General features: G+C 41.9%; 2 protein-coding genes across 7 annotated transcripts in view; one reads left to right on the top strand and one right to left on the bottom strand.

Moving 5' to 3' along the window:
• GPM6B (glycoprotein M6B) overlaps positions 1-20,340 on the top strand; it is a 110,946-nt gene extending 90,606 nt beyond the window's left edge. For 4 of the 6 annotated variants that reach the window (XM_042867729.1, XM_042867724.1, XM_042867723.1 and 1 more), the window contains 6 exons: positions 7,877-8,063; positions 10,991-11,147; positions 14,080-14,251; positions 15,776-15,849; positions 16,151-16,216; positions 18,435-20,340. In XM_042867729.1, the coding sequence (XP_042723663.1) occupies positions 7,877-8,063; positions 10,991-11,147; positions 14,080-14,251; positions 15,776-15,849; positions 16,151-16,216; positions 18,435-18,584 (806 nt within the window). In that variant the 3' untranslated portion in view covers positions 18,585-20,340. Of the gene's footprint in view, positions 1-461; positions 514-7,876; positions 8,064-10,990; positions 11,148-14,079; positions 14,252-15,775; positions 15,850-16,150; positions 16,217-16,811; positions 17,978-18,434 lie in introns of those variants that run through there. The other 2 variants (XM_042867728.1, XM_042867726.1) reach the window with 2 other exon arrangements.
• A 1,084-nt stretch (positions 20,341-21,424) lies between these two features.
• Positions 21,425-26,910, bottom strand: part of OFD1 (OFD1 centriole and centriolar satellite protein) — a 29,402-nt gene continuing 23,916 nt past the window's right edge. Inside the window, exons 18-22 of the mRNA XM_042868595.1 lie at positions 25,729-25,848; positions 24,535-24,686; positions 23,331-23,492; positions 22,534-22,604; positions 21,425-21,529 (exon numbers count right to left, since the gene is read on the bottom strand). Of these exons, the coding sequence (XP_042724529.1) occupies positions 21,484-21,529; positions 22,534-22,604; positions 23,331-23,492; positions 24,535-24,686; positions 25,729-25,848 (551 nt within the window). The 3' untranslated portion in view covers positions 21,425-21,483. The remainder of the gene's footprint in view (positions 21,530-22,533; positions 22,605-23,330; positions 23,493-24,534; positions 24,687-25,728; positions 25,849-26,910) is intronic.

Below are 26,910 nucleotides of genomic sequence, written 5' to 3'. Positions count from 1 at the left end.
CAGGGGAAGTGGGCGTTGTTTGCTTTTTGAGAATCTTTTTTTTTCCTTGTGTTCTTTCAGCTTGCACCCTTACTGAAGCAAGCTGAAATTTTGAAAATGGCGTGGTGGAACATCAGCTGGGGAAATAACTACATGGTGGCTGTTGCAGGGCAAAGGACTTCTTTAGTAGTGATTCAGGTTTCTTGTAACTTCTCTCGTTCCATTTTGGATGAACCTCTACAGAAGATCTAGGCATCCCCAGGCTTCTCTGAAATGGAGAAATAATCTACCAATTCTTAGATTCACTTGGCAGAATGCTCCTGCACACTGTTTTTGGCCCTTTAATCCTATATAGGGAGAAGCAGTATTTCTGTGTGCTTCTTTGTAGCTGGGGAGGAGGCATCTGGGGAAGCAGTTGGTAGTAGTGGCTGAAATCCAATGTGGCAAAAGTCATGTGCTGACGGCTGGTGGAGAGTGAAGTCAGTTACGACTGCCAGATGGGTGGAGCTAAGATCCACTACTCCTGTCTTCCAGGTAAGATACTTGCCCTTGATTAAATCAAGTCAGCTTTAGAGATTGTGTTTTCTAAGTTCCAGATGGATTGGAGTTTGCTCAGGGAAACCCTGATATCATTAAAGAATATTTCACAGAGCCATTGGAGTGACCCTTGTGACTGAAGTGCTTAGGTGCTTTTGTGCCTCTCCCAGTGAGCATGTGTGGATGTCCAGGTATTTGAGTATCTCTGGCACTCTGCTCATCTGTTTCACCTCTTTAGCCTGAGCTTGTGCAAAATAATCACCTGATCTATCGGCTACTGAGGCAGAAATCCTTGCAATCCCTGTTGATTGTTTCTCTGAGAAAGCAAGAATAGGTGAACTGAGGGGAGGGAGGTCAGGGTGAGGTTGAGGAAGAATGTCTTCAGTCGTCTTAAGCAGTGAGTTGATGGTCTGTCAACTGAGAGTTACAGCACAGCTTGGACCAGAGGCTGCCCTTGCTGATGCAATATGTTTGCTTTTTGAGCTCTGTGTATCAATGAGCCCTTCCACATGCTCAGGCTGTACGAGAGTCCCAAGGGGCTGCTTTGCATAGTAGAATACTAGAACAAGTCTGCAGGAAGAATAATGCCAAAGCTTTTATCAGTACTGCTTGAGCTGTTCCTTATGTGAGAAGTCTCTTTTTAAAGCATCTACTTAATTTTCATCTCCATTGTAGCTCACAGCTAAAAAATAACTGTCCTCGAGGGGTCCCTTTTGTACCAGTTGGAAGTAAGGCCTTTTCCATAGCATAAATCAGATGTATTTCTTCTGGCTTAATTTGCATTGTTTCATGGACCAAAAGTAAAACAGAAAAGACATGAATTAAAATTGACAATGTTTTGCCAGACCTTTGTGCAAGGGAATAAAGCTGGGCAAGAGCAGTTCTCTGGTGCTACAGTCTCATGGGGTGGCAGTGTCCTTCTTGTGCAGGTCTAGATCCTCACTGTCACACAGCAAACCACCAGGGGAGGTTGCTTGCAGTGAGCACGGAGGTAGTGATTCATATTTTATAGATTGTGCTGTCTGAAAATGATGCCTTTAGAACACCTGTGAACTTAATGAGCCTTGCAGAAGGATGGGAATGGAATAAATGGCAAGTGTATGTATTTCAATAAATCTAAAGAAGATAAATTAGATGAAGTCTGTAAAAAGACCATTCAGAGTGTCTGTCCTGGCACTAAACAGGTCTTAGAATTTAACCTGCTGCTTCCTGCAGTGGGAGTGCTTATTTTTTTTCCCTGTAAGTGACAGTGTGGATCTGAGATTTGTTGGAAAAGGGGTTATGTTTACTGCTTTCTGTTTTTAGAGTATTTTCTGTGTCATTTAATAACATCTTTCTAGACGCTATTGCATCTAAGTCTTGCATTGCTAAAAGGCCTTTTTTTTTTTTTTTTTTTCAATATGACTGTTATGTTTTCTTTAGTGAAAAGAAAAAAATCAGCCTGATAAACTGTACAAGGATTTTTGTTGTTATCATGTTTAAAAAAAAAAAAAAAAGTTGTTTACTGTTGGAATATTCAGGAACAGCTTAGCAATCTTACTCATAGGTACCTAGTGCTTCGTGGATTTTTAAGAAGGGCTTGGTGATGGTGCTTTCAGGCTCTGAAGTGCTTGTTCTTGGTGGGTTCTCTGCACCAATTCCAGCACAGGAGGCAAGTGCAAAGATTTTTAGTTATCTGCTGCACAAGAGAGGGAAGCATCTGACAAAGTTCTAAGGATGGCACGCTTAGGACAGGAACAGCAAATGCCTCCTCAGTAATGGGGAACCGCCTGTGGGACTGCAACAGTGTAGAAACAGAGTAGTTCATGTGTGTTGAGAATATCCGGAGAAGTTGCAAATAAATCCGGTAAGCCTTAGAAAGGGATACTTAAACCTTGCTCTTCAGTCCTTTGAGTAACTCCTTACCAGCAGAGATCAGTCTGAGGCTGACTGGGTGGATCAGACCATCCAAATCTCACTGTGCTGGCACTAGGAACATCTCCCACCAGCCACCATGAGGCACGGAATGGTGGTATTGCTGGATTTCAGGTCTGACCTTTTGTGACAGCCCTGATGGCTGTGGTCTACAAAGGTCATCTTCATTGCCGATACCATTCACGTTGTTTAGGAAAACATATTAATATATTAATTTGCAGCTTGATCTAGCTAGGCTGACACATCCTTGCATGAAGTTTTCTGGCTCCTCTGAAGAGCACTCTTTCAGTAGAAACTGAATTCACAGCTCTTCTGATTGGAGGAGAACAAAAGAGAGAAAAGTAGGAAAGGTTGAACTTGAAATTCTCTGTTTAAGAGGTTTAAGAAGTCTGTGAGAGGAAAACACAAGATGTGTTCTACTTGAACTTACTGCTTTAGTCTGTTTGATGTTCTTGATCCGTAACAGTGGCGAGTGAGCATTTCTCATCATTTGTAACTAAGTTTTTAGCTTTCTGTGTTATATTTTGTAAACCAGCAATATTTAAGAGCAGTAACAGGTACGAATAGAGCTTTAACTGAGACTTTCAAGTGATTTAACACAAAGACTTTTTATTTGAGTGCCCCTGTGAATGCTTGGAGGGAAATCTGTCACATGCTTTAAACTTACCCCCTTGTAAGACTAAATATCTTATTGTACTGCTGCTGCTGACCCTTGGCAGTTAGTGTGGGTGACAGCTGTGAGAACTGGAAATTATCTCACTGCTAGATACTGTCTTATTCTCACAGAGAGAAGAAGGAGGCAAATGCTGTTTTTTCTTCAGAGGTACTGGCATATTCCCACATCCCTCGCTGCTTCCCCCGTAGCTGTCAATCATGCTGTAAGGTACAAAAATGTACATCCTACCATGCACAAGCTGTTTGGAATGGAGATTTTAAAAAATGAAGTAGGTGTCAGAAAGTAAAACTGGCATTTGTTTTCATTGACTTACAGTTAATTTTCTGACAAAGATCCATGGCAGTTTAAGGCTCCGATGGTAATTATGCATGTTTGGCATTAGATAATCTTCTGTGCTGGGGAAAGAGGAGATGAATGTAAAGTATTGAGTTCTCCTCTTATGTGAATTGAGAGTAGTGCTCCCAACATAGGAGTCATGTAGATGCGTAATAATGAACCTAATTTACAAGCAGTGACTGCATTTAAGATGCTATCTGGTGCTTTATCTTCCCTAGGGTTTCCTACAACTCTCTTATTGTGAAAGCAGTTCCTCGGTGCTTACCTCCTGAGCCCTGTGCTGAATGCAGCAGAGGTGATTCTTCTGAGGTGGAAGATGCCATGTCACTTCTTCCATGTGTAAACTGGACAGATGTACCATGTCTCAGGACTTCTAAAAATGCATTATGCAATTGCAGGGAGTAAGCAGTGAGGAAAAGAAACTATTGGTTCATCTTTAAAAAAACAAAGACAGATTTATGTGAAAAGAAATTGAACTTCTAAGGAAAAAGAGTGGGAGCCGACTCAGACGGAGGCCATTGTGGCACTGAGGTTTAATTGCCTGAAATGGGGAGCTTTTCCAACCACGCTTCAGGTTTTCTTTTTTCCTTTTTTTTTTTTCCTCCTTCTTTTAGTCAGTCCTTGCAGTATCAGCGGTTTCTACCAGAGATACACAAGCACTAGTTCAACCTCAAAAGTAGTCTGGGACGTTAGAGGACAGGCTGGGTTTCTGTCTAGGAGGTATTGTGGACACTCTTTACATCATGCTTCCCATGCTTTGCTTTGAGTGATGGCTCTGTGAACGTGCACTTGTCTCAACTTTTCAAGCCTGGCATCCAGAGCTGCTGTGTTAACTTCCTAGAGAAAGCCCTAGGACTACCCATGACACCTAACTGATCCCAGTGTATTGCATTTTGTCATTCTGTTAGCACAGACGTTGTCGTTCCAGTCCATCTTGACCTTAGTTGGATGAGTCAGAGTCTGAGAATTGCTGCTTTTTTTTTTTTTTAAGACCTCTTTCCATTAATTCTGCATTACCTTGCTTTTCTGAGTTTAAATCTTAAAGCTGTACTTAAAGTACCAAAGAAGGTTTAGCCACACAATTGCTGTTTGACATGGGAAATTGAATAGCTAAGCCCTGGCATATATGCAGCAGCCCGTACACTGCTGGGTAAATTATATAATTATTCCTCATACATTAAGCAACCGATTGCTGATTTGTGTACATATGTAGGTTCATCCTTTACCAATTTCCTGTGACTGATAGTTTCCAGGAGATTAAAAGAATAGTTGGTTCCTGTCTTTTTTCCTTTCTCTTTATTTTAGTCCTTTAGCAAGAATATTTGTGTGTGTGTGCGTGTGTGTTTAATAGCATTCATTCCCTAGAGAATAATCTCAGTCCTTGTTTTAGCTGGCCTCCTTCTGAGAGTGTGTTAAATCTGTAGCCAAGATCACAGGCAGCCCTGGGCAAATCATTGGGCTGTTACTAACCTGCCTCCATGGCAACTGCTGCTCACCAGCCTGGGGACAAAAAATGTTTTTATTCTGCTGAGTTGCACAAAAGGTTCTAGTGATGCCTTGCACAAAATGGCCATTGAAAGGGGAGATGCAACGACGGGTACTTGTGCTGCACAGTTTCATATTTCAATCATTTTACTCTGCTGTGATAGAAGTAGATGTGCAGCCGAAAACTTCATCGTGTTGGCCATGTCAGAATTAAAAAACAAAAAAATTAGGTCCAATTTTCTACTAAAACTTTGATCAGCTTTTGTTTACAGGCCTTCAGCCTGCATTTGTCATCATTGTGTTATCAAGCTAATTTGTAAAAGTGGTTGTGAAATAGGCAGACGTTGTGGGTTTGCATACAGTAATGGGTATTTGCTGGCTTGGAGTTTTGGAGAGTGATCATAAAGCAGGTTGCCTAGGAAGCTTTCTTTTTGGGAAGAAATCCTGTCTTGCTTCAGTGCTAGTCTGGGCATCTGGATAAGACTGTCTTAGTGCTTGATGAACATTTGATTTTAGCTGGTTTTGAAAGCTTCCTTTGTTTTAGGGGAGATCTGTCTGTCTGTCTGTCTATCTATCTATCTATCTATCTATCTCTATATAAATACGTAAAACCAACTCTGTTGTCCAGCTGGGGAATGAATTTAGTTTCCAGCAAGAGTTGTGCAGGAGCTCTTGCGTTGATTTGGGCGCCCAACAACTACATGGATTCTGTTTCATGGAAAGGGGCTGTTTTGGGCTGCTTTTGTTCACTTAGAAGCTGGCTGCATGCAGTGCCCCTGTAAGCTGAAGCCCCTCTGCCTCTGGTTGAAGTTTGGTGTGAGTGGTTCCTGCAGTTCCACATCTGGGCAGCTTCCTCTGCCTCACCCTACAGACTTCATAGGGTTTCCTGGAGCCATGGTCTGACCTGATACAATGAAGACCACCCAAATATTGTGGTGTGCCTTCATACTTGAGCTGTTGGGGTGAGACACACAGAGTACAGCCACAAAGGTGCTGTGTGCAGCTGCTAGTGACTTGGAAGAGAGATTGCCTTGGAACTTGGAAGAGGGATTGCCACCATCAGTTTGCTCAAGGGTCTCTTGGCTTTGCTTCTAGCTGCTTTTATTTCCCATTCCTGATGGGGTCCTTCCGTGAGTTGATCAGTGATGTGATTGACCTCCTGCCCACCAACCAGCAAGCAGGTATTTGGTTGCCTGCTCCTTCACAGTAGGACCTGGGAGGCCATTTTATGCCAGGCTGTGGCTGTGCGTTGCTGGACACGCTTTGCTGACTTGCTGTGCCATTAGGCCTGGGCAGGCCTTTAATGCTGATCCCAAGGCAGGTGCAGCAATTTCCAGGGTTAACTCTTGGAGATTTGGGTCTGATGTGGAGGCAAGTGCAGAGGGAGGTGAGCCAGCCTGACGTGTAGGACTGCCCTTATGCCTGACATGTAGCTTGGGGACTGCCATCAGGCACATCCCCCAGGCACCACAGCTGAGGTTCACCCTGCAAGGTCTGCTGTCTGAGCTCAACCCTGGACCTGTCTGATAAGATGAATACCAGAGATGATTTTCTGTGGTAGTGCTCATCTGTGTCTGCTTGCTGTGCCTCGTCCCTGAGTGCCCCACTGCCATGTCTGTGGCTGTTGCTGCGTTTCTGTCCTGGAGGCAGCTCCCACTGTGCGGCTTCCAGCTATGGACTCAGCTACAAATGCTTCCCAGGCTTGCTCCCATGCAACTACACCTCACTCATAGTTAGCAAAGTGGCATTTCATAGGTTGTTTCCCTGGTGGTAGCTTCTCTAGCTTGACTTAGGCACTTGCTAGTGGCATTCAAAATGGAGAGTCTTATGCTTGTGACACGGTGTAGGCCTCTGAGGACACTGGGACATGTAGGTTCAGCAGTCCCATACCTGCACATCATTTCTTCATGTTGTGCTGTCCAGCAGGATCTGGCTACGCCAGGCACAGCATTGAGCGGCGTCCTAATGGCTTGTGCTTTGCGCAGTTGTATGAAATGTACGTTAATGGAGACAGCTTAATGCCGTCACCCTGAAGTAATGAATTGGTATGGATTGCCATTACCATTATAACGCAGTTAAAAGCTGTGTTTGTTTCCGATTTACATTTCCCAGCTCTACAAGCAGATGGACTTTCAGGCAGCGCGGTGGGGAGGAGCCTGGTAATTCAGCTGCCACGACCTTATTGCAGTGTTTGCCAGCAGCAGTTCTGGGGGGTCGTTTTCTTAACTCAGACTGCTTACGCAATAAATTTCATTAAAACTATGATTATGCTACTGCAGACTGTAGTCAGGGATCACTGTAAATCCAGTGCATCCTATAGAGCTGGAAATGTATTGTCTATGTAATTCCACTCCATCTCACCACTCAATAAGAATTGCTACCCCTTGTCACCCACTGATGTTTTCTGTTGATAGATCTGTATCCGTATATGGGTTTAGACAAAGATACTCAGGAACCATGGCAGTTTGCAGAGTAGTTAGGTTTTGCAGACTGCCATGGTTTCCACACATCCTTCATTGCTCCAAAAGGCTTCACTGGCTTGAGTGCTTCTCCAGCTTTCTGAGCAGTGCCAGCACACGTGGTGCTCGTGTCCTTAATACCAGCAGTGCTGGAGTGTGGCGAGCTCTGTGTCAGCAGCTGGGTCACAGCGGACCACTTCAGACAAACATTTGTTTTTCCTTTTCCATTTCACAGGCTGTCCCATCGATCTCCTCTTGATCCTGTAAAACTGGGAGTACTCGGCCCACTTTCTGGGCATTGAGCTCACTCTGACAGATCTGTAGGTCAGTGTTCAGAGGATGATGCTTTCTTGCACCATCTATAGATTTTTGCTTAGTGCAGTGACAGTGTCTGGGCCTTTTATTCCCTGTGGCTTTTTACCAAGCAGAGACTGAATATTCTTTTCCTTTTTGCTCACAACATTTCTTTTGCTTTCTCTCTTCTGCTTAGGTTGCTTTGAATGTTGCATTAAGTGCCTAGGAGGAGTGCCATATGCTTCGCTGGTGGCAACCATTCTCTGCTTCTCGGGGGTCGCCTTGTTCTGTGGCTGCGGCCATGTGGCGCTCACAGGCACCGAGTCCATCCTTGAGCAGCACTTCTCCACGACTGCCACTGACCATGCTTTGCTGAGTGAAGTGTAAGTATGCCTCCCATTGCCATTGTTTGTGGAAGACCCATTGTTCATCCCAGCCCCTCCTGCTGAGCGGGTAGAGATGGATTTGCATCTCAATCACCATCCCCAAGCATTGCTATGCTTGTTTGTCCAACATCTCCGGGTGTTTTTTGGTGTTTTTTAGTGTTTACACACAAAAAAGCAGCACGTGTATCCTACTTTAACCCATTTATATTCATTACATCCATGTCAAAGATTTCTAAAATACGTGCTTTATACCTACTGCTCCAGAGTTGCACCCAGCTTCTGTCAGCAATCAGAAGGCCATAATGTGCCCAGGGTGGAGAAGCAGCTTTGTGTACAGGGAAGATAAGATCCTACACTTGAATTAGATTTCACAAATAAATGTGTTGGAATCACGAGGCTACTGGTTCTTATTTGCTGGGGTGATTATTACTATGGGGGAACAATCTTGGCTCTGTATCCAACCCCACTGAAGCAAATATCCAGTTTGTTTTAACAGAGAACCTGAGTATATGGTGGTTTGAATCCATGCTGCTCTTCACAGCGCCATCTGGGCATTATATATACCCGGTGCTGAGAAGGTTTTGCACAGATTTTGCTTGTCTACCCAGCTTTTAGGACACCAATTGAAGACTTTTGTATTAGATTTCAGTCCAGTGCACTTAATTCTCCATGTTTGGGGGAGAGGCTTCTTTTTGGTAATAGCCTCCCTTTTAGCTCATGTGGACACAGACCACAAATCTGCAGGTACTGAGCCTAAGACTGCCACATCCCACCTCTTCCCATCCCCTGAGAGCACTACAGCAATGTTTTGGGGCTTCTCTCCCTCCCAGTGCCCAAATTCAGGATCCCCTATGACTGCACGCCCCCCCCTGCTGCTAGACACTGGGTCCTCTGTTGTGTGAAACACAGGGGTGCTGCCATTAGCATAAAAATTTAGAGAGAAACAATGAGCAGCTGTTCTTAGAATTTGCAAATGAAATTGCAAAAGTAGCCACAGCAGGCACAAGCTTTGCATTTTGGAGAGTTGTTGACAAGATTTCTTGTCAAGGCAGCTTCAGCAGCTGGGGGGTTTGTGAGACTCTTACCGAAGAGCTCCAGCTCTGTTCAAGGCAAACAAGAAAGGCTGGAGAGATGAAGTGACAGAAAAGGGCAAAGAATTTAATGCCAAAAGATGTAAATTCCATGAAAAATATACTAGTGGGCCACCATTTGTGGAATTGATTTTTAGCCAGGTTTCATATTGCTAATTTTTAGTAACATCCATAGTCTTCTGGACTGTTAGTGACACTGAAATGAATTCTGTTGTCCCTCAAATGAGTTAATTTCTTTATGCTTTACAGCACAGGTGCAATGGATTTATCCTGTTATTTTGAATCAGTTTGGAAAATAAACATAAATGCTACTTCACTTCCCACATGTAATTTTAAATGATCGATATCCTGTTTTGATGCAGGAGGTTTACGTTCTGCCTGGGTAATGCTTAACTATGTAAATTGTGGTAATCAGTTTTCTTCAAATGAAGTTAAATCATGCAGGTGTTCCTCGGAGATGTGTATCTGTGCTGGAAGCCAGTTGAGGGAGAGTAGAAAGAATTGAAAAAAAATCTGAGGAAAGGCATACTTATATGTACCATTAAAAAAAAATTAAAAGAAGTATGAACCTATGAAATTAATCTTTCTGTTCTACGAATAGCTTCATTAAAAATCTTCATCCCAACAAACATATATCTATATATTTTTTTAAAGAATATAAGTTGTGGAGAAGTTAGTGCTAATGATAATTCTTTATGGTGAGGGTGGTGAGACAGTGGAAAAGGTTGCCCACAGTGGCTGCGGATGCCCCCTCTGTGGAGGTGTTCAAGGCCAGGCTGGAAGGGGCTTTCAGCAGCTTGGTCTAGTAGGAGGTGCCCCTGCCTATAGCAGAGGTTGGAACTACGTGACCTTGAAGGTCCCATCCAAACCAAAGCATTCCATGATTCTGTTATTCTATGATCAAAAGTGATTTTTGGAGACCAGAAGTGTTGTATAGAAGATCTGCCATTCTGGTCCTTCAAAACAGTTAGCATGTTTGCTGAATCTGTGATGAGGTTGCTGATATTATAGATGATTCTTTCTGTTAACTGTTCCAGCCAGAGTAAAAACACTTAAGGGTGTCACTGCTGACAGTAGATTTGTAGGGAATGAAGAACCTCCTCAGATAAGATCCAAGGCATGTGCCTTGTAGCATTCCTGTGCACATTTCAAGAGTATCTCAAATGGAAGGGTTGTCTAGATATTTCTTTCACTTTTTTAACATTTACCTGCATTTAGGGGAGCTTAAGTGTGACTTAAGGTGCTGAAGTGGTCTGCTTGCTTGGAAGTACCTTCCCGAACTGTGGTTCAAGAGCACTCACTGCAAACAAGTGTCACTGGATGTACATACATCTGCAAACACACATTAACTGGATTTTGCTGGTGGAAGTGGTGAACTTCAGGGACTACTTCTTTCCCCCAAGCCCAAGAAACCAGCACAGAGCCTGGTAGTTCAGCCAGTGGATCAGATCCTTTCCTGCCTCAGTGATGCTGGAGCTATCAGACATTCCCCAAGTCCAGCGTCGGGATCAATCACAGGAAGGCACAGCTTTGTGGTGAAGGCATGAAATGGAGGCCTTCAGCTTATGACTAACAGCACTCAGCACAGGAGCCACAGCACAAACAGGAGATGCTTGGGCAGACACAGGACTTATGAACATCAGCAGGGCATGCCTGTGGCAGTGGGGCAGTCGATGTAGCACCCTCCTGCAGCCCACTCGTTTAAAATGCATCAAAGAGCCCTGAACTGTGTTTCTGAAAAAGGAATTGTCTCATACCTGTTATGATTAGGGAGAACTTGCTTTGTTTTAATAGGACTGAAATCTAATTGTCTTTTTTTCTTTTCCATTTTAGAATACAGCTAATGCAGTATGTAATTTATGGCATTGCGTCGTTTTTCTTCCTGTATGGAATAATCCTTTTGGCAGAAGGCTTTTATACAACAAGTGCTGTGAAGGAGCTGCATGGAGAGTTTAAAACAACAGCCTGTGGCCGCTGCATCAGTGGAATGGTGAGTAGTGCTGGAAGTGGGAACATTTGCCATTCCTTGCTAAAGCCCATCAGGCTCAGTTTGAATCCTGTGGTTTTTTTTGAACCACTGTGTCTTGCTGCTGCCTGTAACTCCTTATGGGTGGGCAGAGCCAATCCCTGCTGCTCATTCTTCTGTGAGCTTCAGGGATGCTCGGTCAAATCCAAACTCTCTATGTTGACTTTTGGGGTGCTTCCAAGGCCTCCCCCTGCTAAAGCTGAACTCACTGTTCAAAATTCGTGGAGGCAGCTGATTTTGAAGCGCTCAATATGAGACAGAATTAAAGTTGCACTTTTGAACACGGGGTGTGCAAACAATGGTAAGGGCAGACTGTAAAAGGGCTGTGGTTTGCAGAGCTATTTAAGTAGCAGACTGCAGTGCCTCTGACTTCCTCAGTCTATTCTACATGAGGATGTCTGGATCCTTCAAACAAACAGCAATGAATGAAGCTTCACAACGTCACAGAACTTGAATCAAATATTTCCATCTTGCTTCTGCAGATGGCAGAAGGGATACAGGCATAATAATGAGTCTTTTTTTGCAAAGCTAAAGCACTTAGAGCCTTAAAGTTTCAAGCCATTCTTCTCTTCAGTGTTCTTCTGTATTAGCACAACATTTTAAACAAAGTTTAACTAAAAATAAAACTTCAGATTCTCACCCACGTTGCCCCCCAGGGCGCACTCTGCAAGAACAGCAACATAACTGTGTTTCTGAGACAGGATTTCAAAGCTATTGCTGAAAATCTGAATTCAAAGCTCATAGTTCTGGAGGAAGATAAGCAGTGTGACAGATCGCCCATGGGAAAGTGTGGGTGAGAAGAGCAGAGGCTTTTGATGTGATTGTTGCATTTTAATATACAGCCTATATCCTGTACATAAAAAATATGTGCTTTCAGCTGGCTAAATACAAAGAAGATGCGTGTTTATTTTCATGAAGGTTAACAATTTTCCGCTGTGCTGTTGGATGCTTATTGAATTTTTCAAGAGCTAATAAAAATAAGGATTTGATCATTGCCCAGTTAAGCAGCTATTCTCTCATTCTTATTCTTGGAAAGTATCTTCGCTGTGGAGCAAAATTATGTCTAAAACAGCATTTTCCAAAGATGCAAAATACAGTGGAAACGTAGACATATGTGCATTCCATTACTGTGGATAATTGCTTCTGCAGTTGGGTAGTTGCAAGCACATGATTGTCAGCTGCGTACACAAATACCAGTGTGACACGCAGAAAATCACAAGGTTTGCAAGCAGAAATAATATTTTTGCAGTCTGGTGGCTGCAGCTGGGTGCACGCAGCAGCTTTTGGGCATCCAGTGGTTTTTCTGCCAATTTGACATCGCTAAGCTGGGGGCACTCCCCTCCAAGTCGCATAGGATTATTACAGGAGACAGACTTCTGACTTGACTGAGCTGTTTCTCCTGGCTGTGGTAACACACGGTAACTGTTTCCAACAGTTTATCTCTATTACACGTGAGATCGATGGTGCTTTTTCATAGCTATTGTAGGAGTTGAAGGCTTTGTGTTCTCCTTCTCACGGATATTTCAAATACACACATGCAAGCCCACTTTTTATTCATAGCATAGTCACAGAAATCCTTTAAACTGCTCCACTTGGTTGATACTAAGAGCCAGTGAGAGATCTTCCAGCGTTTGGCAAAAAGTGGAGTATTTCAGATCAGTGGTATATAAATTCAAGACAAGCTGTTTGTTTTCTGGGGTGTTTGTCTTAGTTTTACAGGTACTTCCAGCTGCCCATGTGTCACCTTTCCCTACAAAGCCTAACCAAACGCTGAACCACTGCTGTAAGATCTCCAGCCTTCTTCAGTGTGGCTGGAAACACCTCTGAGGATGCAGACTTCCTCCACTGCAGGATTTGTTCAGTTTGGGGCCAGGCTGAGACAATTCTCCCCATCAGAGCTTTTCCCATCCTTGCTGCACCGGCACACAGGTTTCACATAGGAGTACAGCGTCAGTGTTCTGCTGCAAAGTAAAGCCTTCCTACCTAGAGTTAAATAACAGTGAGAAGGTGTGTGCAAGGTGTAAAAAGAGTTTCCACGCTTTGCAAGTTGATTCCAAACTCTCTCAAGGAGGGGTAAGCTAGGAGCTGATGCCAGAGCTTTGAGTAGTACGTCACCATAAAACTTAACATGGAAGAAGAGGGAAGAGAGAGGAGGTCCAGTGGGAGGAGGAAGCTGGAGATTTCCAAAGCAGTGAGTGCCATACCTGGTAATCTCACCAAAGAAAATGCAGGTAATTTCTTTTTTTAAAAAAAAGAGAACACAAACCATCAAATTTCAGTGGGAAATTCCATGATCTTCTCTGAGGTGAAGTAAGTAATTTTCTTCTTGGCAATGTGTATTAGATCAGTTCCAGCTTTCTGACTGGTAGTGAACATAGTATGTTTTCAAAAATAGATGTTCTCATTTGTTACATTCATAATTGATTTCAGTAAATCAGGGAGCAGAGAAAAGCTCTGCGAACATTGATGCACTCTATTGTTGTGATTTGCAAGTTGCATGGAAGTGCTGGTATATTACAGCTGACAAAAAAAAAATATCTTTATTCTGACTCCTGTTGGCATTCTATCAGTTTTAGCCTACAACCAGCATCCCTGCTTCACTGAGCCTCTTGAGAAATGAATAGGTTGCTGGCTCGGGAGGCCATGCTGTTTGTTCTAGCAGCTTGATGAGAAAAGAAATGCCTGAATTACTTTCTCAGTAGCACTGAGAGCAGCAAAGTGTTTTTAAGCTGAGGTTCATGTGCATGGAAACATGAGCATATGTTAATGGAAGTTAAATACCTCATTACTTCATTTCTGAAAGTATGTTTAAAGACTGTATCAAAGAATTTTTAAGGAAAATTCAAGTATTCTTTTCAAAGAGCAAATGTGAAGTACTTGTCTTTTCTCTGCCCAGTTTGTTTTCCTCACCTATGTGCTTGGAGTGGCCTGGCTCGGGGTCTTTGGCTTCTCTGCTGTGCCTGTCTTTATGTTCTATAACATATGGTCAACTTGCGAAGTCATCAAATCTCTTCAGATAAACATGACGGTTCCAGGAGACCAGATCTGTGTGGATATCAGGCAATACGGTACTTACTCAAATCCTGATTAAATGCTTTATCCTCTCTCCTTGCTCTGTCTTCAGTAGTTTTGTTTCAGCTTTATCAAACGAACCGAATGCAAAAGCATCTTGTATCCCTGGGTGTGCTATTCCTTCTCTAATTAATTCAGATTACATTGATCTCTTTCCAGATGCAATCAGTTCAATTGAACTGGCAAGTCGTTTATCTAAAATGATTCTGTAGCAGTTTGCAATACTATAATATTAGGTGTAAAAATAGATCGGCCTCAAAATAAACTGCTTAGAGGCAGAGCTGAGAGATAACCAGATTCTGTTTTCTTGAACCTATTTGTATATATTTTTTCTTACCAGAAGGCTGTTTTATGTAATGCCTGAATTGTGCCTTAACTATTACTTTCAGTTACTTTCAGACAGAACAAGAGGAAATGGCCTCAAGTTGTGCCTGGGGAGGTGCAGGTTTGATATTAGGAAATATTTCTTCTCAGAAAGAGCAGAGAAGCAGTGGCACAGGCTGTCCAGGGAGGTGGTGGTGTCACCATACCTGGATGTGTTCAAGGAACACGTGGAGGGAGGGACATGGTTAGTGGGCATGGTGTGATGGGTTAGCAGTTGGACAAGATGACCCTAGTGGCCTTTTCCAGCCTTAATGATACTATGATTCTCTGAAAAGCAAAAACCAGCAACGAACTGTGCCTCAAACATTAATGAACTCATACTGATTTCTAATTACTCACAGAATTGGCTGCTTGTGCTTCCTTGCTCCTTCTGCTCTGGGGGCAGCCATAACTGAGGGTCTTCAACTGTATCTTGCAGTTGCAGGGAAGAAAGTGGCTTTAAAGTAAATCCTGTGAAGTTTTTCTTTCCAAAAGCCATACTGTTCTGAGATAGTATCAGTGACCTAATTCCAACCAGCTGAGTTTGAAATGTAGGTTACAGTGGGGAGGCAAAGTGCTGTTTTCCTTTTTTGAGCCATGGCTTCTGCTTAAGCTTTACATCTGTACAGGTCTAAAAGTTTAGATTATTTTAAACTCATAAGATTCCTGTTGACTTTTCTGATTTTCAGTCACATAAGAGAAGTAATTAGGAGTATGTGGGGGTGTGGCAGACCAGACCTTGTAGCAGCTCTCACTTACTGCTTTTTTACCTACTTGGTGGAGTAGAACTCAACCTTGTAAGGCATTGCTGTCCTGAATGGTGCCAGGTGTCTCTAAGTGCAGATGATCCCCTTCAGTCCCCAGTCAAGGAGCAGGCAGCTTCAGTCTCATACTGGACCTGAAGTGCATAAGCCGACCATTTGGCTGCCATATGGGAAAGCCACATCTGAGAACACAGCTTGGCAGGAAGCCTTGGTATAAAGAGAACGCGCAGTTTGAGCGAGTTAATTCCTCCTGCCAATTCAAAGCTGTGCTGGTCAATGTGTGGATGCCCAAAATGGGAACGCAACTGGCAAGTGGGAGGATAAGATGAGAAAGGAACAGAAAGTGTGCTTCAATTCCTAAAATTAGTGATTTCTTTTGCTGTGCTATTTCAGGTATTATCCCATGGAATGCTGTACCTGGCAAAGCCTGCGGTCCGATCCTGGAGAACATCTGCAACACAAATGAGGTATGCAGACACCCTGTGTGTGCCTTCTGCCTCCAGGCTGCTGAGTGAGGCACAGGGCAGTAGCTAACCTGATGGCAGTTTCTTGAGGAAACTAATACTGGTAGTGTAAAGAGATTAATTTAAACAGAACAATGAAAGTGCTTTGTCTCTATGCATCAAAAAATGAGAGTTTTCTGAACATTCTAGTTTAAAGCTTTGCTATGAAGACAGCGTATTTTTTATTCTTTATAATAGTTGAAATGTGTTTTATACCATCCTCAGTTACTTTAATTAAAGTGTTTTAACATGTTTTTCTTTCTAGTTCTACATGTCTTACCACCTGTTCATTGTGGCTTGTGCTGGAGCTGGTGCCACTGTCATAGCATTGGTGGGTAGAAGTTTTTACTTTTTTTACTGTAAAATGTGTTCCTTTCAGGCTTAAGATGCTTTAAGACCAAATTTTACGCATCTTTAAAATAGTGACCCTACACAGAAAGGAGGACAAGCTGTAATCATCCAGTTATTTGCTGCTCCGCTTCAGTCATTACAAATTACTTCTGCTTTAGGAAGTCATCTTGACCCATCTACCCTATGCTTAGGAAGAAAACTTCTTCACGTGTCCTTTTAAAATCCCACTTTTGCCCACTACTGGTGTTTTTATGTCCACCATTTCTTTTCATTCTTGTAGTTTACGGGATTGAACGGCTTGAATGCCGTTCTTATGTCTGGACCCAGGCAGTTTGACCAGTCCAACCCTGCAGTGCCAAGTCCAGGTGTAAGGGTCCCTGTCCTTTGGCAAAACAGCCTTTGGTCTGTATGTAGATTCTACTCAAGGGATAAATGGCGAGTAATTTATCTTGCATCTTCACCCTGCAAGAAGCCCCAAATAGCATCTGTTTTAAAAGTATCAACAGTTGCCCAAGAGGGCTTGAGCCGTCACCTTGTTGTGTCTTACTCTCCTGTATTTTGTTCTCTTCCACCAGCTGATCTACATGATGGCTACTACATATAACTATGCTGTTTTGAAGTTTAAGAGTCGGGAAGATTGCTGCACTAAATTCTAAATTGTATAAGCCCAGTAAAGAGCTGCATTGCGTAGCTTGAAAAATACCACTGACACCCTAGGCTAAAAGTCTAGCTTTCTGAATTTTGTTACAGTAATTGTAAATAGCTTCAATAAGCCTCATTTAGCTTATCAGATTAATAAAATGACTTCTTGTATATGAACTATGATGTGGATGAGATCTGGCTATTCTGTCGTGTTGAGAGGATTCAGTTACTGTAGGGACTGTTCACGAATTTTCTTTTGGAGATAGGATGTTTTCATTTGACGGCTCCATTTTGCTTTCCAACACTCTTCTCTAAAACAAATATTCTGGAACAGAATTACTCATTTACTCTTCGCTGTGAATGACAACTTCAAAAACCTCGAGCATGCTGAACATGCACGATACGGAATAAAAAGAGTAATAAAGCAGTGCCAGTCTCTTCTGGCAGAAATGAGAAGATCCAGTGCTATGAATTACTTGGCTGTATTTCTGGTGCGTGGATGATTAAGTTGATTATTTTCTTTTACTTCATTTCCAAACAATTGCCAAATCACTCCCTCTGGAAGGCAATACATCCTGTATTAGCTCGGCGTCAAACAATCACATTCTGGTTTTGGGCCCCAAGCTAGTATGAAATAACATATAAATAGTTTCTCATTTGTGGCTTGCACTTTAGTAACTGATTTCTCGGTAGCCAGATCTCAAAAATGTAAGTATGACTGCACAGGAAGCAAAACCATGCATAGAGCATAGAGACATTTTATACACTGTTGGGGGGGAATAAAGGAGAAGTGAATCAGTATTTTTCAGACGTAGATTTTTTTTGCATGAAGCCTGGAGAAAAGAAATTGGAAAGAGATGAATTCACAAACCAGAAAAAGTCCCCACAATTACAAAAAAAGAACAGTTGCTACACGTAAGAGTTTTCACCTGAAGTTAGAGGGTGGAAGTTTAAAATGTAGCTGTAACGATACACGATTAAGACTTCTTAACCCAGAGCCTGCATGCTTTTGCTTAGTTTTGGACTGGTGTTTTGTTGTTTAACTTTTCCATGTGTTACTGTAGCCTTGTTCACCTAAATAAAACCGTTTACAATTTCAGACTTTTTCGAGGGGGAGGGTGGAGTTCTCATCTGCTTGTTGGGGGAAAAGAATTACCAGGAGCTGGGCTTGAGTATACATAAGCATCACCACCTTAGGAAGCAGTTTTTCTGAGCACCTCCAGTTTGCAGATGTTCTAAATTGCCACGTACAAACGTTTATTTTTCTCACTTCCCCCCATTCTGCATTTTAATTGATCCGTACAACCCTGTAGCTCATTTAATTACCACGATACTAACTTTCTCTAAGTTGTGAATAACCAACCTCAAAATTAGCATGCAGAATTCTAGAGACCTTTGAAAATAGCCTCTGTGCTTGTTTTAATAACAGAATGCTTATTAACGTAGAGTAACTTCTTTTTTGGTTGTTATTGTAAAGAGCGTCTATTAATCTAACTAGCAGCTTGCTTTGCCTCTTGACATGCTCACTAGCCATCATGCTCACCCTTCTCTTCCAGATCCACTTCCTCATGATACTGTCTTCTAACTGGGCCTACTTAAAGGATGCAAGCAAAATGCAGGCCTACCAAGATATCAAAGCAAAAGAAGAGCAGGAGCTTCAGGATATCCAGTCTCGGTCAAAAGAGCAACTCAATTCTTACACATAAATGGTTGCCACAGTAATTCAGCAGAAGAATTCTGTAGCTCTGACAAATCAACAAATAGCTGCTCTGCAGTAAGATGTGTGTCTACCAAACAAAATTATAGAGAAGTGTAAAAGCTTCACGTTCAAGCTCCTGGAACACGTTCGTAGGGAAATGTTCCCATGGGTAATCTTCCATCCTTTCATACAGAGAATGGAGGTTTTATTCCAGGCATTTTAAAAGGCAACACTTCACAATGAGTGACCAAATTATTCTTCGAGACTTTTGATATTTGCTATTTGACATGCAGCGTGAAGTCCTGCACAAAACTGTGGCGGGTGCTGCAAGCCAGCAAGCAGTAGGGATTTGTGCAGCCCTTAGACACAGGCACGTGTAAGACGCGTGATTTAGGATCTCGGTTTATATACCACAAGATTCTGCGGCTGGATGCGATTTCTGACAGCAGCGTGTGCTCATTGGAAAGCACGGCTGCTGCAGCATTTCCTAAGCTGCAATAGGGCACTCTGAACACTCTTTACACGGGCCACAGGAACAGCCATCTACTTTTGTGCCACACTTTTGTACGATGCAGCAGTCGCTCCCCTGTGCTTACCCGAGTGTTGCGCAGCTGTCCCAAGTGTTAATCTTTTTATTAACTATTTAATGGAATGTAGACGCTTGGATCTGGATAATGATCCCCTTCTTTGAAAATAAATGTCAGCTTTGCCTTAATATTTATTTTCTATAAATGTCTTAGCATTTATATAGTGGCAGGAGACCATTATCCTACATTGTAAGTGAAAAGTGTTACCTTATTAAAATGACGCTGATGTGACCACTCCAAATGAGCAGATGAGAAAGTTTGCAGAGTTTGACACAAACAGTAACGACGACAGCCATAAAACAGAACACAGGATGTCCACCTTTCTCTATCTTGGTGCTTAGCAAATTTATAGTCAGTGCTTACGTGTTTTCCTTTTTACAAATTCATTAGCACATTAAGAAAACGTGGTGTTCAGAAAACGACGACGCAAACCGGTGCCATCTTAAAGTCATTTCCCATAGAAGTCTGCCTTCTAATTAATATGTTTTATTTCAGAAGCTTTCAGTGATATCTTGAGTATTAGTGATGGTATATTTGGTGTTTGTTCTATATGATATATATATATATATATAAATGTTGGGGGAAAAGTAAAATGCATCATTCGTTTGGGGGAAAAAACAGAGTATTTGAGTCATACCCATGTTATGCTGACGTGTGGTTCGATAGTTTTGACTGCTTGCTGAGTATAAGTCAAAGGAAGCACAGAATTTCCTGAAGTCGGATTTAAAAGAGGCATTTTTTGGAGGGGGGAGGGGTGTTAACTGCAAATATAATTTCTTTTTTGTTAAATATTGAAGTCTGATTTTACAGTTTAAAAGGGGGTCAGAGTTGGTCGGTGTAGAGCAAATATGACAAATAGCCTAGTGTATGTTCTTACCTGTTGCATGAAGGAGACATTTCTATGGCAATGCAGGTGATGTTCTAGCCCAGTGTTTGCATAAGGGTAATAATGGAGGCAGTGTCTTAAAGCCTAATTCTTTTCTAATTCAGTGTAGCTATTACTGGGAGTTTTTGAAGTTTTGTTTAAGTAGTCTAATATTTTTATGTAAAGAGCATTAAATTTTGCTATGTATAAATTTTTGTAACCTAACAGTGAATCAATATTTTCTATCAGTGCCAAGGGCTTCCTGTAGTTACATCCAAGTGTTAAAATAAATATTTGTAGATAATAGACAACACTCGTGGTATGCTTATTTTAAACAGACCCATAGCTACTCTATACCAGCTCATCTGTTTTATTATCTCTATCTGAAGTGAAGCACATTCTGTTCATTGTTATCCATTTGGTAATGTAGAGCAGGAGGCTGCCCTGTAGGTGTGTGCTTCAGCGTGGTAAGTCAGCGAGCTTTCCTCGCATGGAGTACTGGTAGTTGTTCCAGGTCAGCGTAAAGCACCAAGCACTTATCCATCCCCTTCCTGACAGCAGACAAAATGAAGCTCTTTTTGCAAATTTGGCAGCATGTAAAGTTAGTCGAGCCTGGAAATGTTTTTTGATCTCCATTTCAAAAAGTCAAGTTTTGTCTCGTTTATGGGAATCCGTATGAATTCAAGGCAGACCTTCATGTTTTGCCCCTATGTTCTGTCAAACTGGGCTTCACGTTCTTCTAAGGTAGGGGAGGAGAAGCAGCCTCAGCACACTGCAAGTTGTACTATATGCTGCCAGACAGAATTACTCCATTGATAAAAATACTGTATTTTATACTGTAAATAAAGTTTAACAATCTTGCCTATACTCTACCTACAAAATGCAAAGCTTAAATAAAGGTGAGTCAAATAGCATTTTTATCTGAATCTCTCCGTTCTGGGCTGGTGAATACCAACAAAGTGAGACATAAGGCTGCTTTAGAAGTGTTCACTTCTGCTGCTGCAGCAGTAACAAGCAAGTTAATGCTCTGTCACACAAGCCAAGGGTCTCCCACCAGATGCCTCTAAAAACATACAACTGTGTGTATGTGTAACAAGAAGTTTGGTTATCCCACTGACCTGCAGTTGGTAAGTGGTGAGGAAGGGGGGGGGGAGGGGAGGGCAGGAACAGCACCTCAAAAGCTGCAGAAGACTCTAGGGATTCAAGGCCAAGGCCATTCACTGGACACACCAATTTACAGAGCTTCTTCTTCCACCTGCATGAGTAATGCATCAGGACTCTTGGAGTGCAGTGACTGAAGCAGTGGGACTTCAGTATCAGCTTTATTCATTCATAACTGCACAGCTTGCAATTCCTGGGCCTAGGGCTTACTATGACTTCCTTTGCAGCCAGAAAGATGTTTTAAAAACATTTTTATTGTTTGGGTTTTTGTTTTTAACTACACTTGCTGTCGTTCACCAGAAGTTGTCATCATCGTCTCCATGAGAAATGCCTGCAGCGCTGTATGCGGGACGGAAGGGGAGGAAAATATGGCATGAGTCTTAAGTAGTTTCTTTTTTTAAATACATTGTTTTAAAGTGGAAGTTAAAAGTTCAACACAATTTCAGAGCCTGCACATAATCACCACTTCAGCTGACGTCCGTCTGTGCTGTTCCTGTGAACTGAGTAAGCGAGCCTTTAGCAGTGAGCGTGGGCCACCTCCCCTATCTGCTGGCACTCCCATCTCGTACTTCTGTCGTGCTCACCCTCACCCACTGAAAAGAACACCATCCAGGTGTAATTCAGAAGAACCAGCATAGGGGCTGGTATGTACAGTAGCACTTCAAAGGGACAGATCATACTGAATCGTATATATATAATATATATATAAATAACTTTTTAATGCACTCTACTTTTTCCTTAGAAACATTTTCACTTGTACATCTTCGAATACATCAAAATATTGGATTGATAGAGGTATTTTTCCCCTGTCATGGAGATATTTATCCCCTATATAAGAACTAAAGGCAACGTATCTATTGATCTCTAGAGGTACCCCACAAGAAATGTAGGACGTGCACAGGCTGTCATAAACCTCTCTGAAATAGCGTGTGAACCAGTTTGTCAGAAGTCCACGATGCTTCCAGTAAATCAAAGCTGGAGGCAATGCAAATAACAGACTACCTGCTAGGTACAGCACAGACACATTTGCATCGGGTCATTACCCAAGAAGAATCCCTCAGGCTTCACTTCTATGTAAAGAAACTGAGACACTGCTCAGTTGCAGATAAGAGTTTTAATTGCAACAGCTATTGGAACAGATCATGGAATGTAGGTTCCTGGACTCTAATTTCACAACTTACCTGTATAAAAATTGGGAAGATCCTCAGTTATTTCAATATTTTTACTTTTTATTACTAGCTTATTGCTTTTTATTTTGCTTTTTGAGAGGCAGATTTCTTCTTAGCCCTAATTCACGCTGTATTTATTAACAGAAGTCGTTAGAAGAAATGTATGATCCTTACCTGTCGTCTTTCTCACTAGATGTGATTCCTTCTATGAGTGATACGTCCTGTATTTCTTCCTTTTTTGAATCCTGGCAGCCAAGAGGAAAACACACTTTTTGTAACTGATTCTTAAATCAAGGTTTAAGCAAGTAATAATTGCTTCCGCTCTTTAGGGCACCTAACTGAAAATAAAAATCACTTGGGAGAGCCAGCTCATTTTTGCCAATGAAGGACTGCATGTAGAATGACGGAGCTTTGGAATAACAGTCTGGGACAGTGACTGAAGTATGCAGCAGTTCGTCATCGAAGCCATGTTTACCCATGCTCTTGCTCTGTCAGGCCACATTTCTCTTTCTGCCAGGCTGAATTCTGTCACAGAATCATAGATTGGCTTGGGTGGGAAGGGCACCCAAGGGTCATCAAATTCCAACCAAATTCCACAGGCAGGGCCTCCAACCTCTAGATCTGGCATTAGAACAGGCTGCCCAGGACCCCTGGCATTGAACACTTCCAGGGACAGGGCATCCACAACCTCTCTGGGCAGCCTGTTCCAGCACCTCACCACTCTCTCTGTAAAGGGCTCCCCCCTGACATCTGATCTAAACCTTCCATCCTCGAGCTGTCAATATGGTCAGCTGTGGTAGTGGAACGCAAACTGACCTTTACAGATCCAAACTGCTGCATTTTAGTTAGGATTTCAAAATACCATATTTAAACACAGGATTTTAAAAATTGAGGGCATATTTATGCTTAAACACTGATACCTAAAATACATATATATTAATACTTTGAGGGCCCCTTGTAAGAATAATCACCTCATGTGCCAGTTCCTGCTCTCTCCTCTGCTGAATTATTTTCATGTATTTTTCTAATGGGTTTGGAGTAGAATGCTTTACAACTTCTTCAACACCAGAATTATTGCTTTCACATTTTTCTCCCTTATCTTCTTCATCCATTTTCATCGAGTCCTGGATCAACTTTAAGACACAAAAAAAAAATAAAATTAAACACCGATCAGGTCAAAAATTACCTTTACACCTAAACACCTGCAGGGTTTAATGCAAAAACTTAGTGAAATGTGCTAGCATAAACAGCATTACATCTGCTACATGCAGTTCAAAATCAAGTGTCAAATTCAAGAAGCATCACTCAAAAAACCCTCTTTGTCAGGATGCCTAAAATATTTTGAGGACTGAGGTCCTTCTCTCTATGGCCAAAGAGCATGGCTGAGGTGGAAAACTTCATTTGGACTGAAGAAGATGAGCTGACACTGAGAGGCTGTGTAATTCACTGAAATGAATTAACTGAGGTCTTAAGAGTGGGAAGAGGAAGAAGAAAGGCAGCCGGGGAGCAAAAAAAAGAAACACTATACAGTACCCAAAAGGCTGGAATGCTATTTCAGTATGTGCTCATTAGTTCAAAAGGATTTAAACTCCATACAGTCTCCTTATAACCTCTGCTACCCCATAGACACCCTAGCTAGGGTAGTTACCCTGATAAAGGCTAATGAACAGATGGACATTAAGATGTTCTGGTGATGTCACACAGCAGCAAGTGCAGACCAGATAGATGACAAGTGTATCGCTTGTCATCTGGTGACACTTGCATTCTCAATATGAAACTGTATGAACACGAATCATTAACATGAAGAATGGAATAAAAAGCATCCATTTCCAGTGGAAAAGTTACTTGGCATAACAATCTAGCTTCGATGATGAAGGCTGGATGTGGCTCTGGGCAGCCTGGTCTGGTGGTTGGCGACCCTGCACACAGCAGGGGGATTAAAACTAGATGATCATTGTGGTCTTTTTCAACCCAGGCCATTCTGTGATTCTATGATTCTAGCAAGATCCTTTGGTTAGTCATACAAACGTATTAAAGAACTTTGCCTCTACTACTTTTGTCTAAAAATAAAAATAGAAAAATAAAATCTATTTCCAACCCACATCTATTTTAACTTCTAAAATAATATGGCAGTACAAAGCCCCATTACTGTCAGAAATTAAAATATTTAATCACCGTCTCGTTCTTCAGCTCTTCCATTTCATTTTGCTCCCTTTCCCCTCTTCCCTGTTGTTCTCCCTCTCTCCTTTCTTCTCCGGCCTTCTTCTCCTCTTCCCAGTGTTTGTCTTCTGTATTTTGTTCTTCAGTCTCTCTTCGATCCAACACAGCTGTGAAAAATTATTTCAACCTCTCTGATATGATTCATGTATACTTCTGTAACCTACTACAGTAGCACTCAAGTGAGTTACAGGTTCCTGGATAGCATTAAGGGTAAATGAAAAACAACTGGATTTTTATTTTTATTTTTTTAATACATATACCACAGTTATATATCTGGCAGCGTTTTTTTCCACTTCAATACATTTCAGCCTGATGTATGACTGCCCAAGAGTTGAACGGGAGAACCCGAGTGGGGGCTGCAGAGCTGGCAAATCTCTCTCTGCAATTCTCATTCCAATCTTGAAATTTCTCATTAAATCTGTTACCTTACAGCCCATGCTATATTCTTTCCCTCTCAGCAATGTGGTTGTATCTAATTCTTTATAAAGCAAAGTACTTTAAAAATCTCTTAACATTACTGCAAGACAGACTGCCTATGTGACCAGTATACTGAAAAGCCACATAAGTGGAACAGCACTCAGACGGCAATTTGATGGGCAAACCAAAAACTGGGCAACTGGGTTAGAAGCTAGCAAGCTCTTCTCTAAATAAAAATAGAGTGTTGCTAGCCAGCACAACTAGAAAAGCTGCATATGCTGCATTGCAATCACCTCTGTCCACCCAAAGAATTAAATCAGCGTTGTGGTAACGCAGTTCGGGAACAGAGTGAAGAGAAAAATAGGAATAGTCCATACATAGAGTACAGAAAATATCCAAGAACAGAGACAATATTCAATAATCATTCTAAAAAAAGGTGAAAAGAAAAATCAAAATCCTCTCTGGAGAAGTTGTAGAAAGAAGGGAAGGGGGGAGACAGTATAAAAATCTTTTAATTAAAAACGCGTTTAACCAAGATTAGGGCGACAAAAGTCATCCTCATGGAGTAAAGAAAAGAAAACATTCCTTCTTCTTTACTTCATAATGCTTTTGGGATAAGTTTTCAATCACTTTAGCACCCAGACCTACAGAATGTTCAATATTTAGCTTTTTGTTTTGCGCAGTTGACATCTAAAAGGGGCATTCACTTTTGTTTCTGAGCTGAGAACTCACTCAAGTCCTGCGGAGAAGTGGCTGTTGCTCGCACAGTGGCTGTGACATGGTTTCCATTGACAGTGTCCCCAGATGGATGCAAGACATCACTTTCACACTGCTCTGGAATGTCCCCCTGATCTGGAGAAGAAATGCAAACAATGGCTTCATTATTCTGTAATCACAATAGCGGAGCAAAGGAATGGACACAAAGTGTGGGAATGGCTGCATTAGAGCTCATAAATATAAGCACTAATTGAGCATTTTCCTTCCATGGAAACTTGACCGTGTCCCTGAGGATGAAGAATTATCAGAGGCTGTGCTTGCTTATTTAATTACCGAATTGTTAGTTTTTAAATTAGCTATTGGAACGCATCTGTTTACCAAGCCAAAACACAATCATGAATAAATATATAATAGAAAACCAAAATGTTTTCATTTCTTTACATAATCATGACACGGATCGCAAAAAAATTACACGTCCAAACTTAACTCATCCATTTCACGCACATAAAACAACTTTTAATTACTTGATCCCATATTTTATTAGGATCCTTGCCTTCTTCAGGGCACAGGATGGATAATGTTAACTCAAATACTCTGCATTATACTTTCACGTGTGAAAAATGGCTCTGAATAAAAAAAGGCAACTGCTGTACTCGTACTCAATTCCATCTTCAAGATTTATTTGCAAAATACACAAACTGCTATTATCCCAGCATTACAGGAGACTGCAAAACGTTGCCACTTGTGGTAGGCAGCCGACACAAAACACACAGAACCATATTTCCAAACATTTCATGTAACGCAGTACAGATACCTCACATATCTCCTTACATTTTGGGTCGAGGCCTAGAGAATATAAATGTTCCATCTTTCAGATACTATCGAGGTTTCAAACATTTTTCCACACTGCAGTAAATACTGAAGTATTTTGTATGATGACAACACATCCAAACTGAGCAGTCTCTCTCTCAGCATGGTCTGAATCTCTTCAATTAAAATTATTGTACAGGAATTTTTAGACAAAGGCATCACAGAAAAGTTATGCCAAAGTGCCAGCCTAGCACTGGTATCATAGGATGGCTTCAGCTGGAAGGGACCTCAAGGATCATGAAGCTCCAAGCCTCCTGCCACACGCAGGGCCTCCAACCTCTACATTTAATGCTAGACCAGGCTGCCCAGGGCCCCATCCAACCTGAC

Source organism: Lagopus leucura, unplaced genomic scaffold, assembly GCF_019238085.1.
Source record: "Lagopus leucura isolate 7727_CA_CO unplaced genomic scaffold, USGS_WTPT01 Super-Scaffold_100001, whole genome shotgun sequence".
NCBI classification, from domain to species: Eukaryota; Metazoa; Chordata; class Aves; order Galliformes; family Phasianidae; genus Lagopus; species Lagopus leucura.
This window is presented reverse-complemented; position numbering and strand designations above follow the sequence as displayed.